The 15,979-nt window shown below is 29.8% G+C and overlaps 1 protein-coding gene across 1 annotated transcript in view; it reads right to left on the reverse strand.

The window, feature by feature from the left end:
- LOC111682947 (putative mediator of RNA polymerase II transcription subunit 26) overlaps positions 1-15,979 on the reverse strand; it is a 58,717-nt gene that overhangs the window by 40,284 nt on the left and 2,454 nt on the right. Inside the window, exons 3-5 of the mRNA XM_046951278.1 lie at positions 14,949-15,609; positions 13,831-14,679; positions 13,511-13,760 (exon numbers count right to left, since the gene is read on the reverse strand). Of these exons, the coding sequence (XP_046807234.1) occupies positions 13,511-13,760; positions 13,831-14,679; positions 14,949-15,515 (1,666 nt within the window). The 5' untranslated portion in view covers positions 15,516-15,609. The remainder of the gene's footprint in view (positions 1-13,510; positions 13,761-13,830; positions 14,680-14,948; positions 15,610-15,979) is intronic.

A 15,979-nucleotide genomic window follows, 5' to 3' on the forward strand; every position in this document is an offset into this window, starting at 1 on the left:
GTATTATGATTAATTTTAACATCTACAATAGCGCCGAACTAAACTACTAATTTTACAAAGATTAGATTACTTTTTGGAAATAATCATCACTACCGAGAAAGTTCAAAATATGAACTTAATGAATTCAAAATATAAACTTAAAGAATTTCGATTGAAATGCCAAGCCCTAATATCAAAATTAGTTTAAACTCTCAAGACCTTTGAAAAACATAATTTCAAACATTTTTTAGAAATATATATACAAGCTGATGTTTGTGTACTATGAGCAAAAAAGCTTTAAGTTGCGTACTATGAGAAAAAAAGATTTAACTTAACTTTTCACGATCTTAAAAAGTTGTAAACAAAAAGAGCTTTTTAGACTTCAAAAACATGCTCTGAATAAAGAAAATATTTTTATATAAAATTCATTAGGAAGTTTTTTAACTGTACACATTTGTATGAAGAAAAGAAGCTTAAAAGCTTTTAACAAAACATGTAATTTCAAAGATTCAACTAATCCTCTAACAAACGGACAAAGAAATTATATTAAATCCATTAAAAAGCTCTTTTAAAAATATATTCGAAAAAAAAACTTTTAAGATATTAAGACCTTTCAAAAGCTTTTAAAAAAACAAATCATAATTTTCCTTTAGAAATACTTCTCAGATACAAGATTTTCAAGAGCTTCAATGAAACTAAATGCATATTTTACTAAATAATATATTCGAAAAAAAACTTAAATTATTAATACTTTTCAAAAGCTTTTGAAAATAAAACAAATCATATTTTTTTTGGAAACTTTCCTAGGTAACAAGCTTTTCAAAAGCTTCAATGAAATTGAATAAATATATTACTATGGAAGCATAATTATTAAAAAGATCTTGAACTTTAATAAAAAAATCTTTAAAATAAATCATAATTTTTCATAAAAACTTTCCCAAAATACAAGCTTTTCAAAAGCTTCAATAACTAAAAAAGCATAATTATTAAAAAAGCTTTCTCCTCATGAAAACTCTAGAAAACAGTAAAACCAGTGCAGCAATTAAAGCTTTTCATAAGCTTTCAAAAAAATCACACATTTTCCATAGAAACTTTTCAAAAATGCTAGTTTTTCAAAAGCTTCAATGAAAGCTTAAATATATATTTTTATTAAGTAAGCATAATTATTAAAAAAAAAAGGTTGAAAACTTAAATGAAATTTAAATTTCACTAACAAAGCCAAATTACCAGATTATTAATTTCAGAGATAACATCTGTTCTCTAAAAGTATTAAAAACAATGAGGTACTTAAACTTTTTTTAATAGCTTTTCAGCTCCTTATTTAATTCTAATAAAGCTTTTAAAGCTTCTTTTTTATCTAATAAATCTTTAAATTAAAAATTTTGTATAACAAAAGATAAAAAATAACAGAAAATTATGAAAAAAGCTTAATTCAAAAACTTTTAAGCTCATTTTTTTAAAAATTTTAGAAATTTAGATTTTTACACATAAAATCTAAAAAAAACCCTAACTCTTCTCAGTTTAAAACTTTTTTTAAGAAATTTCTTTAAATTAAAAACTAACAAAAATTTAGCACAAAATAAATTGATGAAAAAGCTCTCAAGTATTTAAGCTTTAAATATGTTAGCAAATATTTCTTCCTGCTCACGATTTAATATTATAATCTGATAGAAAGCTTTTAAAGAGAAAAATTGTTTTTATAAAAAACCTCAGAAACCGTAAAAGAATAAATAAAAAATAACTCTTAAACCGTGTGATGTGAAAACTTAATTGTATTACAAGAAAATTATAATTAATATTTTTAGTTTTTAGTTTTAAAATTTTACTAAATAACAACAAACTATTATTAATAAATTAAAAAAAAAACTCAAGAAAAACAAGTGATGTATACATAATAATTTAAAAAAGCCTAAAGTGTTACAAAAAAGCTTAGCAAATATAACAAATATGAAAAAAAAACTTTTATTAAAATTAGGAATTAATTCAATTAAATGTTACATTAGATGAAAAACAAGGAAATAATAATTAACAAAACTAATTTCATTATTATTATAATTTTATTAACTTGACTACTTTGTTCAAGCTCATTGCACTCTTTGTAGGCACCAAAAAGTTTTAGTATCAATTCTAACTGTTTTGATTAACTTAACTTTTTTTAATTGGACCTACTTATGCGAAGCATTGCGTTGTAACTAGGAAAATAGGTTGTGAGAAGGTTGTGGATGATAGAGGGAGTAGTGTTTGTGGACATTTGATTTAAATCTTCTTATATCGAAAGTGGCAGGGAATACCTCTGCATGAAGTCTATTCCGCGGCTGAAGAATGAATTTTCCCTGTAATGTGTTGTGCGGTCCACTGGCCAATCTGCCACAAATAGGTGTGTTCTTGAAGAAAGACGTGTGTTTCGCAAGAATAAACGGGTATCGGGAACAAGTTTCTTAATTTCAAAGGAACACATTGCAGTATAGTATCGATAGAACAGTGAAATACACCCCACGTTGCGACGGTGCTCCAGTGAATCAATAGATTTAGATACCCTACTGTCACCGATAAGTACCTTTACCCTCTCCTGTACGCGGTCGAGTAGATCCAAAATAAACTTCGAAGCTCCGGCCCATACATGAGAGTTGTATTTTATTTTCGGTCGCATATAAGTGGTGAATATAGTAAGAAGATCAGATGGAGTGAAATATGTGTTACACCGTTTAAAAAAAACAGAGACCCTTGAATGCTTCTTTCGACACTCGAAAAATGTGTTTAGTCCAGTGGACATCGCACTGAATTTTCATGCCCAGAGTTTCTGATTCCTTAATATTTACACCACCCATATATATAGATGGAACCAAAATATCTGCCAAGTGTTTATGTGTTAAAAAACAACATTGAGTCTTGCGGAAAGTATGAGTTAATGGAATCATTTAAAAATAATGAATGTTTTAAGTCCGATAGGACTTACATAAGAGTTATCGGTATAACGAACTATAATATTGCGCTCACTTTTTTTCAAATCATCAAGAATAGATTGAGGCATCCCAGCTAGCTTTTAGATGATTAATCAGTAAACTGATAATGATCTATATGTGATTAAACACAGATTATAAAAAAAAAAATTTATAGCAATTATAAATTGATCATTCTGGTGTTTAAAATATGATAGTTTGCAAAATTATTTCGTATTCATATTTCAAGTAGTTGAAAGATCTAAAATTGATTCTTATATAATTGTTTTTGTTGGTAACGTAGCAACCCTGCTAGTATTTGGAAGATTGTTGGATGTTTAATCAGTAAATTGTGTCTTTTTTTGAGTCCTTTTGATGACCGAAAAGTCATTAATAAATTGCACGCTTAAAAATGATCAAAGATGATCCTGATATATTCTGATTACAAACTGATTATATGAAAAAACAACAACGAAAAGCAGATCAATCATAAATTGATCATTCTGGTGTTTGAAATACAATAGTTTTCAAAATAATTTTGTAATCATATTTCAAGAAGTTGTAAGTAAGATCTAAATTTAATCTTATGTTATTGTTTTTGTTCGTAACGTAACGTAAATCAAAAATGATTCGAAACTGATTAGAAAAAGGGTTTTATAAAAGACTCTTTTAGAAGAGTTGGTCAAAAAAATTGTGTGTGTGCCTAAAGTTAAAGCAATTATTAATTGCATTATAATGTGAAATATATACGTATTTGAGCATTCATAAATAGAGCCTTTAGATGTTCGAAATAAGACTGTTTATACATTTATTTTGTAATTACATTTCGCTCAATCGGAAGATGAAACCGTATCAGAAAATGGATTTTTAAGAATCAGTATTTCGACTCACAAATTTCTTAAAATGGATACAAATTTTAAAATTACTTTTAAACGATCAATATTTCGACTCACAAATGTATCAAAATAGCTTCGAAAATGAGTCGGAACTGATTAGAAATGAGAGTCATAAAAGATTCGTTTAGAAGAGTCACGGGAAACATACCATTTTCTTCCGACAAATGTATCATTTATGATTAAAAAATCAGCGCGAATGTGTTATAATTTTAATCATGCAGAAGAGTCATAAGTGATTCGAATATGATCACAAAATTTAAAAACAATGCCAGCTGGGTTAATAAAAAGAGATTTCAAGACATAAACTTGTAAATTGCCTCATGAGGTTGTTAGATTTACTTTATTTGATGTGAGACCTTGTCCAGAAACAATTGATTACAAACCAACATTGACCTTGTTATTCGTCATATACAACTAGTAAAAGTGATAAAAAAAAGTCCAGTATATATTTTGCCAATAATAGCTGCGTTCCATCAGATCGTTTTAAAATTTTTATGTCAAAACAATTTCTTTATGATATTTTAAAATTTTTTTAGACTCAAGATAACACCTGATATTTGAAAATCTAATGTAACATTTAATAAAATGAAATAAAATTTTAAAAAAAATTATAGATAAAATCAAATTCGGTATAATCGAATTTTTTTACAAATTCCACCAAAAGTACTAAAATTTAAAAGTACCTTACGTAAGGAATATAAAAGAATTTTAGAATGATATAACATGAATTCATCTATTCAAATTTTTAACTAAAAATATACTTTAAATGCCTTTTATAAAATCATATTTAAAAGAAATACATTTAAAAACAGAGTACCAAGGTAGGCTAGATGGTAGTGTGCTAGCCTTTCAGTCTGGGGGTTATATGGTCTTAGGGTTATAGGGTCGTATGGTCTTAGTCACCCTGCTCGATAAATTAGTTTAGAATATAATAAAAACTGAAACCTGGTGGAGTTTATAAAACTCAAAAAGAAAAACCAAAACAATAATTACTATAAAAACAATTGTGTCCATAATTTTAGTAAATTATCTTTAAGAAAATTAACAAAATAATATGTTAAAAAACAAAAAGAAAACTCAATTAATTTAATTTTTAAAAAATTATAAACAAATTGTACAAATTATTTAAAAATTTGCAACATATTAAAAAGATAGAAATTGTACCTTGTTTAATCGAAAAAAATAGAATATTTTTATTATAAAATTAATTATAATAAATTTATAAAAATTAATACAAAAACTAAACAATTTATAAATATAAAAAATTTATATATAAAGGACACTAAACTATGCCTAATTTATAATTTACTAATATATATTTTTTTAACTATAAAAAATTACGTTTTTTGTAATAAATTTTTAATTTTTTTTTTATTCTGTTTAAAATTTTATAGTTTTACTTAAGAAAAAATGGAGCATATTTTAATTATCAAATAAGTCCACAAAAAAAGAAGAAAACAACATTAATGCTCTTAAAGGGCTTTTAACGCCAATTTGACGTGTAAAAACAAAATATTTCAATATATTTAAAAAGTAAAAGCAACAAGTTTTAAATAAAAATATATATATAAACTATTAACAAATCGAAAACAAGTTGTTGAATCATTTATTAGCAAAGAGCCGAATTCTTTTAATTTTCTGATTTGTTATAATCAGTAATAGTTTAGACAAATCAAATATAAAAGGAAATAATTTACAGTTTATAAAGCCTTATATCGAAAGCCGAAATGGCTCAAAGCGGCGGCGACTGGCGGCCGGTTATATTTTGCAAGCCGCGCCGACCAAAAATGGTTGCGCTGCCGCCAATCATTTTGCATCTGATTGTATGTCTCTGATCCTCCCCCCGGGGGCATGTTACCTTGGTGAAGCCTCTGCCATGGTGTTATTGCACTGTCACCTTGACGATATTGCAATCAAGAGTGTAAGCTATGCAACCAATAAGTTTAGTCATGTCGAAATACTAAACTACAGGAGTCATTAGCCTCTTTGGTCATTTGTTGGAAACTTTTTACTCACAGTCCGACCAGAGAACCATATAATCTGGTACTACGGCAGTCAGTTGGTCAGGATTTGACCTGTTATTGGTTGGTTGATTTAGTGCCCTGTTCATGTAATGGTTGAGGTTAAATAGCAGAAAGATTAGTTCGGTTATGTCCAGGAGATTGTTGGAATTAATGACAGAACAGATTTTCTTCAATATTTTATGGGAAACCTTGATTATTATATTGTCCTTCTTATTCGTTATGCCCAACCGGTAATTGTTTGGTTTATTCCGTGTAATGTAATTCATGTAATGGCTTTGATTGAGTCGCACTAAGAATAGTTCGTAGCTGCTTAGGGGAGTTCCAAAATGTGTGACTGTTGAACTAAATGCTTAGAATGAGTTGATAGTCAATGAATAAAATACAGGGAATCTGTGACAACGTAAACCCTCAAAAGTTTTTTTCAAGAAAAATCCCTGGCTAACATAACATTCAGTGTAGATATAGACTTATCACAGTGGTTCTTTGTGATCACTGAAATAAAGTCTTCCGTGGAACCTCTAGGTGCTATTGCCGAATCAATAGAGCCATATCAGTAGTATGGTTGGGTGATATTATTGTCAGTTTTACATTGAGCTTGCTCATGACACCTGTCCTTCCCAAACAGGGCTATTATGGCAAAAGATTAGATAGCTCGACTACTTGAGCAAAGTGTACATATAGTGGACCGGACCATCCATATACGTATATTGTACACAAAGGGGCAATGGTGAGTTGTTGCTTAGTTTTATTCACCCAATGGATGAAAAAGACCACCGTGAGATAGGGCCAGACTTAGGGCTTAAATGTATTCGTTTTTTTATCAATTTAACAGATTGATCTCCTTTAAAAAGACATTTTCAATCAGATTTTTATGTTTATATGAATCAAATTGCAATCAATACAAAATAACATATTGCATCCGCATTTCATTGTTTTCAATAATTTATAAATTAATTATAAAAGACATTTAACAACTCGGAATTACAAAAATCAAAATTATTTAAATTTAAAAATATTATAAACACATAATTAATTAAAATTGACAAATATTTGAGAAATTAAATAAAATTTTACAAATTCCATAATAATATAAAAGTTTCTCAAAAAAAAACACAAAATAGCAAAACAACTTAAAAAAACATTAAAAAACCTGTAAATAGATTCATTTTTTTGTAAATGTAATTGATTGAAATTGAAAATGCAAACTAAAACTATGTATTTGCAAAACTGTCTAAATATGTATGTAAATACAAGTTTAAGTGTAAATTGTAAAAAGTACAAAATAAATTACTGTACTCTACAGCCGTAATGGACACAAAGAGATTTTAACACTTATATTGAATTTAAAGAGCAATTAGAAAAGTTTCGCTAGTTACTTTTCTGCTCCTGTTATTTTATAGCAGCCAACCACTGATTTGTTTTTGTCTAGGTTAGAGTTTGTTTGTTCAAAATTACCTTTTTTATACCCTACATTGGGTTTGTGCTGATGGTCCTATACCCACTTTAAAGTATACCAATCGGCTAAGAATAATTTTATGAGTCGATTTAGCTATGTCCTTCCGTCCGTCCGTCCATATAAACCTTGTAATCAAGATACAGTTCGCAATTTTGAAGACAATTCAATGAAATTTGGCGCATGATCTTCCAGGGACTAGGCCTATTAAAAATGGTTATGATCGGTTCATTATTTCACCTAGCCTCTATACAACTGAACCCCCAAATAGGGCTTATAAACCTTGACATAAAACCGCATGTCGCAATATTCTATGGTCCGGAGATGAAACCTATTATTTTATTAAGTATACCTGAGGCAAGGTATAATTCAACTTTATAATGAAAACTAAATCACATTTTATTTTTGTAACAGATGTAAGATATCATATAGTCGGCCTCATCCGACTATAATTTCTTACTTGTTTTTATTTTGCAACAATATGAGGGTAGTTTTTTTTTTGTGCAGCTTTAATTGAATGCTGTTGTAATTAAAAATAAAAATGATGCATTAGAATTCTATAAAAATATTTATTATTGTTGCCAACTAAGGTTAACTTCATTTTACACATTTACACATTCATTTCTAAAGTTTACTACATTAAATAGATTTGAAAACTAAAACATGTTTTGATTAAATGAAATTAGAAAAGCTCACTAAATAATAAATTTAGAAACTGTATTTTAAATAATCACAATTATCAGTTAAATTTAAAGTATTTTAATAGTATTAACAATAAACAATTAACACTCAAGTATAGCTTTTAGTTTTTCTTTTGAAAAATACTATTTTCAAAATCTATCTATCTATTTCGGATCTATTTCATAATGGACACTTATCTTAACCCTCCCTCCGATATTAAAAGTAAACTCATGACACTATAATGGGGGAGAGCGACTGAAAGTGCTCTATCCGGGTACAAGACATCTAGTGTTTCCTTGATGACTAGTTGCTGCATTATGCAACATTTCATCCATGACACTGCAACGTTAGATGTCATGGATGACTTGATGACTAGTTACTGCATCATAAATTCTAGTACAGAATGAAAATATACTCAATATTACTGATGTTGATGCCCGGTAAGTACAGCCAAGAATGATAACATCTGGACCGAACACGATCAATGATCAGGTCAGTCAAACAAGTTCTTTTTAGCCAAAAACTCTTAACTCAGCAGGTTAAAAGATGATGAAAACTGATCTTAAAAGTAAGCAGAACGTAAGGACAGCTGCAAAAAGCTCACTGGTGTTCCATCTGGATCCACAACATCCACTGTTTCCTTGATGACTAGTTACTAGTACAGAATGAAAATATACTCAATATTCCTGATATTGATGCTCGGCAAGTACAATCAAGAATGATTAAATCCGGACCGGAAGTGGCCCGGAAGTGGCCCAATTTATTGGCTTAGACTTTCGAATTAAAAAAACAGTTTAAGCTGTTACAACAGATCAGAATAGATCAATATTCCAATATTCCAAGATTTATCAGTCCTTAATCTTGCAAACCTATGAGAAAATAACTTTAGACAGACGATCGTTTTTGGAGAATTCAGGCTAGGACTTAGTAGCTTGAAAACCATGATATTATTCTCTCTCACTACCAATCTGTAAATATTAAAAAAATCTCTAATAACAATTCCTGGAATTGTAGAATTGATTACAAAGCTGTTAAAGGTCTTATGATCAAGACTCAATGCAAACGCAACCAATTTACTTATTGGACTAAAGTCTTAGGACTCTGCTATTGGGACCACATTGGGACTTCTACAGATTATGAGATAAAGGTAAAGAAATATAGACGTTTGAAGTAACCATTGTCCTGGAATACAGAATCTTAGGCTAAAATGTTAAGAGATCAAGTTTTACAACTAACTGGAGAATACTTTTGGATATAACCCATTTTATCTGGTAGATTTATCATTGAATAAGCTTTCATGGCTGAAGACTACAACAGGGATTCACACATCTACTTTCTCTTTCCTCTTTTTATAATGTTTAGATCAAAATCGTTTGATAAGAACTATAACCGGAGTCCTTCGAACCTTAAAGATTTTTCTTTTTTTGTTTGTCTTTCTATTAAATATATCTTTCTTAAAGAAGAGAATTGCAATGGAAACGTTCTAATGCTCTAATAAAGTCAAATATCTCATAAAAATCACACATCTCCTTAACAAAATACCCCAACACCTGTTGCCACATAAATACCGTAAAGAAAATCTATAAAAATTTTACAACTTTTTAAAAGTTAAGCAAACTGCTATTTTACTTTTACTTCAATACGACCGCTTCAATTTTTGCTTCCTTATCATTGCCAAACAAACATCCCTTTCGAAGAGTCAATTTTATTATCCATGTCAATATAATGACAACAATTTCTTACATAAACAAAACAAAATGTATATTTATAACAAAAAAATTTGCGCTGTTGTTGTTCTTTTATCAAAACGCAGTCATTGACTTTAATAATTATTGAAAAAATAAAATAAAATTATAAATCCTATTGTTTCTGCTGTGTCTAGTAACAAAGAATGTTTTTTAACAGAATGAAAATATCTTTGTTTTGTGGTACAGTATAGAAAATAAAAGCTTCCGTCCATTATTAAGTTAATGAGTTTATATTCTAAAAATATGATTCACTACGTCTTCATGTTATATTTATTTTGAATTTTTTATTATTTTTTTTAATTTATTTGCAAAAACACATGCAATGTGCAATAATTTGATATCAATTTTATTTAATAATTTTTCACACAGCTGTTGCTGTTGTAATGTAGTTTTTATACATTATAAGAAGTATAATTTATTTCATAATTTACTTTTCTTTTTTAATAATTATCCTTTTTGTTACGGTGCAAAATAAAGTTTATTTGTTTGGATTTATTTATTGTTTATTTAGCTGTTATTTAAGGTGTGATTTCATTTTATCTTTTGCTTTAGATAAAGTCTATTTAATTGTGATTATTAACCCACAAATGCTGTAGAAATAATTCCACATTTATGTAGTATATAATTATTACGTTTTTGTCTTTATCTATAAACTGACCATTTTATCAGAACACATTGAGAAATAATTATCGGTTTTTATACAAAATATGTATACGAGGGTGAAAATAAATGTTTTTAAAAAAGTTCAGTTCTATTTCAGTTTTAGATCAGTTCTAGTTTAGTTCTAGTTCTGTTCTAGTTCAGTTCTAGTTCAGTTCTAGTTCAGTTCTAGTTCAGTTCTAGTTCAGTTCTAGTTCAGTTCTAGTTCAGTTCTAGTTCAGTTCTAGTTCAGTTCTAGTTCAGTTCTAGTTCAGTTCTAGTTCAGTTCTAGTTCAGTTCTAGTTCAGTTCTAGTTCAGTTCTAGTTCAGTTCTAGTTCAGTTCTAGTTCAGTTCTAGTTCAGTTCTAGCTCAGTTCTAATTACGTTGATGCTGTACTGTATTTTCTACAAATTGGTCTTAGAATTCGTCAAATGACGAATTAAATTGAGTATCAATCCAGAAATTAAGTAACAATCAGAATATAAGTTGGCATTTAAGGTTAATATTATTAAAACAAAAAAAGCTAAAATTACGTCAATTTAAAAATAAAGTTCAATAAAACACCTCTACCTACTGCAATTTATCAAAATTAAGTAATTAACTTAACTACTCTCATTTTAAATAACTAAACAAATAAAATATTTCCTTTTTTCAAAACAAATTCAAACACTTATTTTCAAAAATTCTACACATAGTTAATTGGTTTTGTCATTAAAACATATAGACGGTTAATAGTTGATTCCAATGAAAATGCAAAAAAAACTATATAATAAAATTTCAAAACGAAAGAACTGATAACAATGGACGCAACAAAACACATAATGATATTGTAGACCAATACTATAGTTTATTACTACATATAAACATGTGATGGATATATGTAGCTGGAAAAAACGACTCAACTAAGCAACAAAAATTCAATATAGTATTTTATAAAAACAATAATAATCAAGAGTACTTTAGTAGTTTAGCAAAAACAATAAGAAAACCGAATACGTTGTTCTAGTATATAGTAATACAGCAAGTATTACACTATAGTAATGATTGATGTTTTTTTTATTGAATTTGGATTTGTTCAAATAGGGACATATGATATACTATATATAGTATTTACAAAATCATCACGAGTCTATTTATTTTAGTACGTTAGTAGTATTGACTTTATATGTGTGTTTTAAATATTTCTTTTTTTTTTTGTATAAATAGTTTTTTTCTTTGTTGCCATTTAAAGAAAAACTCTTTAGATTTTAGATTAAAAAAAATAATTGACCTTAGAAGCGATTTTTTTATAAGAAAAGTAATAAATTTTCAATTTTATACTAGTTTAGTTATTTTACAAAGGGAAGAAAAGTAACTATAGTATAGTTGATACAAAATAGATAGATGTGGGTCTTGCACATGTCTCTTGAAACATCTTGAGCGACATTTCTTCTTATACATATGTATGTATGTAACATCATTAATTATTGTAAGGTTTTTCAGGGAATTATTTTAAATAGATTGCAAATGTGACAGTGAATATAGTTTGTTAAAGAACAAAAGACAAATATGGCCACCACTATGATACCCACACTGGCTTTGTAAAAGCGTGATGAAACCAACTTTAACTTATTCTTCAATAACCTGGAAGACTTCTTTGGAGAAAAAAGCTTTCCAGAGAGTACATGATTCTTGGATATAAGTACATATATAAGTTCGATTGCAATCGACAGCCAGAAGAAAATTGGGACTATATTAAGTGATAAAATTGGAGGCCCTTAAACGTGTTCTCTTCAAGAGATAAGCTTTGTATTATATAGGTACCTGTTTACTTGGAAATAATATACAACGAAAGAGCGAATATATTTGTTATAAAGGGAAGAGAAAGGAAGTAACGAGGGCCGAACTAAAAACATTGTCAAGAATATCTCATACAGGCAGTTCATTTGGAGTGCAAAAGGACAAGTCCAGAAAAGTTCAAAGTTAGTATAGATTGTAGGTAGACAGCAATCAAAAAAGGATTCTTGAGGAATATAGAGCATGTGGAAGGCATTGAATACTCTTTATTAATGTTCTTTAAATGGACTTTCAAATAATCGAACAATAGACTTTTTGTCGAAAAAAGTCAAAATGCGAAATCGACTATTTGGTTATAAAAAAGTCGATAACTCGACTATCGTCTGTGAGAAAAGTCGATAACTTGACTATCGTCTGCGAAAAAAGTCGAAAAGTCGACTTTGGAAAAAAAGTCGAAAAGTCAGAATGTCAAAAAAAAAAGTCGAAAAGTTGATAAGTCGATTAGTCGAAATAAAGTCGAAAAAAGTAGGAAAAAATCGTTTAAAGTCGAAAACTCGAAAATAGTAGAAAAAAGGCAAAAATAGTTGAAAATTTTAAATAAGTTGAAAAAAAATCAAAAACTTTAGAATAATCGGAAAAACTCGAAAAATGTCAAAAAATAGACGAAAAATATACGAAAAGTCGGAAAAGTAAAAAAAGTCAGAAAAAGACGAAAAGTCGAAAAAGCTCGGAAAATTCGGAAAATTCGGAAAAAGTCGAAAAGTCGACTATTTATAAAATACTTAAAAGTTAATTAAATGAAAAAAGTCGAAAAATCGACTTTTCATAAAATGCAAAAAGTCGACTTTTCATAAAATGCAAAAAGTCGAATTTTAACTAAATGCAAATGTCGAAAATTCGACTTTTCGTTTCAACTATAGAAGGCTTTCATCGAAATTCGATACAACAATCTAGGGAGCGATGTTATTCATGCGCTTTTTAAGAAAAAACTGAATTTTCATGATAAATTTAATTTTTAGATGAAAATTAAATTCTTTGTGAAATAAGATATCTATCTTTGGGACCTATTTTAATTAACAGTTGTTGAATAATCAGTTAAAATATTCGAACATATGAATCATAAAAAGATTTTCTAATGTTCATTTAAAGATCCAAAAAAGTCTTAAAACATTATGAAATAAACACTCGTTTTTAATCTCATATATTGGCAGAGATATTTGGACAAAACAATAAAAACAAACTGACTAATAAATACAGCAATTTAACTATATTTAAAATAAAACATTTGTCCAGTAGTTTAAACTTAAACAGACTGCAGCATAATGTTTGCCAACTAAATAATTGAATTTAAAAAACAATAAACATAAAACTTACCCCCAGTGATTGATGATGGCTGCTGTTGTTGTTGATGAAGTGCTGGCTGTTGAATCTGTTGTTGATGCTGAGGTGTTGTTGCAATGGGTGTGAGAGTGTCATCGATTGGCATTATAGCACCACCTGTGACTGGTATAAAATGTGGTTCTATAGTCATAGGAGGAGGTGGAACAGCAGCAGTAACAGCTGGTACCATTTGTATGGGTGCTGTAGAAGGTTGTGAACCACATTCAGATAATTCTTCTTCCAGCTAAATTGAAGAAAAAAAACAATAGTAATTTAAATAAGTTTTCTTAGTAAATAAACAAAAATTTACTAACCTGTGGCACTCCAGCCTGAGGATGCATAACTTGTATTTGACCCATTTGGGGATCATCATAAATATGCATAACTCCCATTTGTTGTGTCATTTGGTCATACATGGGAGTATAGTTGGGACTTAAAAGATTGGGTGTTTCATTAGCCGAACCCATAGAGGAGGCATTATGATTTATATCATCTGAGGAAACAGCATGCATATCAGCAGGACTCATGCCGTACTCATCAGTATATATCGGTTGTTGGTGCCACATCATCGCGCCGCCTTCACCCACAGGCTGACGTTCCTCACCCAGAGGACCAGCAACTCCCACCTCTTCGCCATATTGATATTCCGATTGATTCATAACGGGTGGCAAATAATAACCATAATTATACATTTGGGGTCCATTATAAACAGGCATTGTAGAGAAGTATAGTGGAGTACCAGTTGCCTGTTGTGCAGCAGCACTTTGACCGGGATGTATCATATGTTGTTGTGGTGCAAAGAAAGTTGGATAAGCATAGGGATATTGTGGTGCATGGGTAGCATATTGAGGATGTGGCACATATGATGGTGGTAGGGCTGTCATCATCTGTTGACCATCTGTTGTCTGTTGTCCTTGCATATCTTGCGGATTATTTTGTCCGCCTTGTTGTGGTGCTGGACTGCCTTCGGGTTGAGGATGTCTTTGCATATTGTAATCACCACGTCTTGAGCCACTAGTGCCACCACGTCCGCGAACTCGACGAGATCCACGAGTACCACCACTGATAGCATTGTGATTAGGATTCATAACAGGGCCACCTAAGGCATTTGGTGCTTGTATAGTAACGGGCATGCCACCCATTGGTTGAATGACAGGAGCACCCTGAAACATAATAATATAAGATAATTTGTGAACTAGAACTGAACTAGAACTGGACTAGAACTGAACTAGAACTGAACTAGAACTGAACTAGAACTGAACTAGAACTGAACTAGAACTGAACTAGAACGGAACTAGAACTGAACTAGAACTGAACTAGAACTGAACTAGAACTGAACTAGAACTGAACTAGAACTGAACTAAAACTGAACTAGAACTGAACTAGAGCTGAACTAGAACTAAAATCTATATAAGTTCTTATTTACACTTACCTGTTCTGATGGCGAATCTCCATGTATATAATGTGGTGTACCACCGGGATGTACCCAAGCGCCATGTGGTACAGTATGAGGCCAACCATGTAAATTCACATTGGCGGTAACATTGTTGACATAAACATTACTTGGTATGGCGGCTGGTATCATTGTCTGATACATTGCACCCGGCTGATGGTGATGATGTTGTTGTGGATGATGATGATGAGCAGCGGCTGCTGCTGGCATACCAAGTGTTGGTACATAAACATTTGCTGAGGGTATTTGGGGATTAAATATTTGGCCACCAGTGGCATTTTGTTGTTGTTGTTGCGATTGATAGTTATTATTGTTGTTTTGTTGATGTTGTGGCTGTTGTTGCTGTACAGCTACAGTTTGAGTTTGATTGTTATTTGTGGTTGTAGGCGTTGTTGAAGAATTGTTATTATTGCTCGTATTGTTGTTGTTAGTGTTTGGTGTCGTTGTTGTTTGATGTTGTTGTTGTTGCTGTGGCGTAGAAGTTTGCTGCTGATGTTGCTGGTGTTGGTGTTGACCAGCACCAACTGGTTGCGTATGCTGCGTCATAATTCAATTTCGCACACGCACCTTATGTTTGCCTAACTTCTTCTACTTAGCGTTCTTTTATATGTTTTCTATATTTCTGGATAAATTTAAAGTGCTATTGAAACAAATAAAAAGAGAGTTTATTAAAACATGTTTATAACATAATGAAATTTATTATTTAAATAATATACATATATATTTGGGATTCCCCTTAAACTTATTTAAGATTTGCGAATTGCTTTTAAGTTTATCATTTCGAAAAGTAAAAATTATGGGATTCCCCATAAAACAGTTACATTTTTTTCTGCCTTTTGCTTTGCTCATTTAATTGATATTAAAAAATTATAACTGTCGATTATATTTTAATAATAAAGTATTTAATTTAATTTTAGAGAGATTTACATCTACTTTAGTTATTTATACAGATTATCATGGTGGTATTAGTGTTCAAATTTTGACCATCAATTCATTTTATGAAGGGGTCT

The sequence above is a fragment of the Lucilia cuprina genome, chromosome 5 (genome assembly GCF_022045245.1).
Source record: "Lucilia cuprina isolate Lc7/37 chromosome 5, ASM2204524v1, whole genome shotgun sequence".
Taxonomy (NCBI): domain Eukaryota; kingdom Metazoa; phylum Arthropoda; class Insecta; order Diptera; family Calliphoridae; genus Lucilia; species Lucilia cuprina.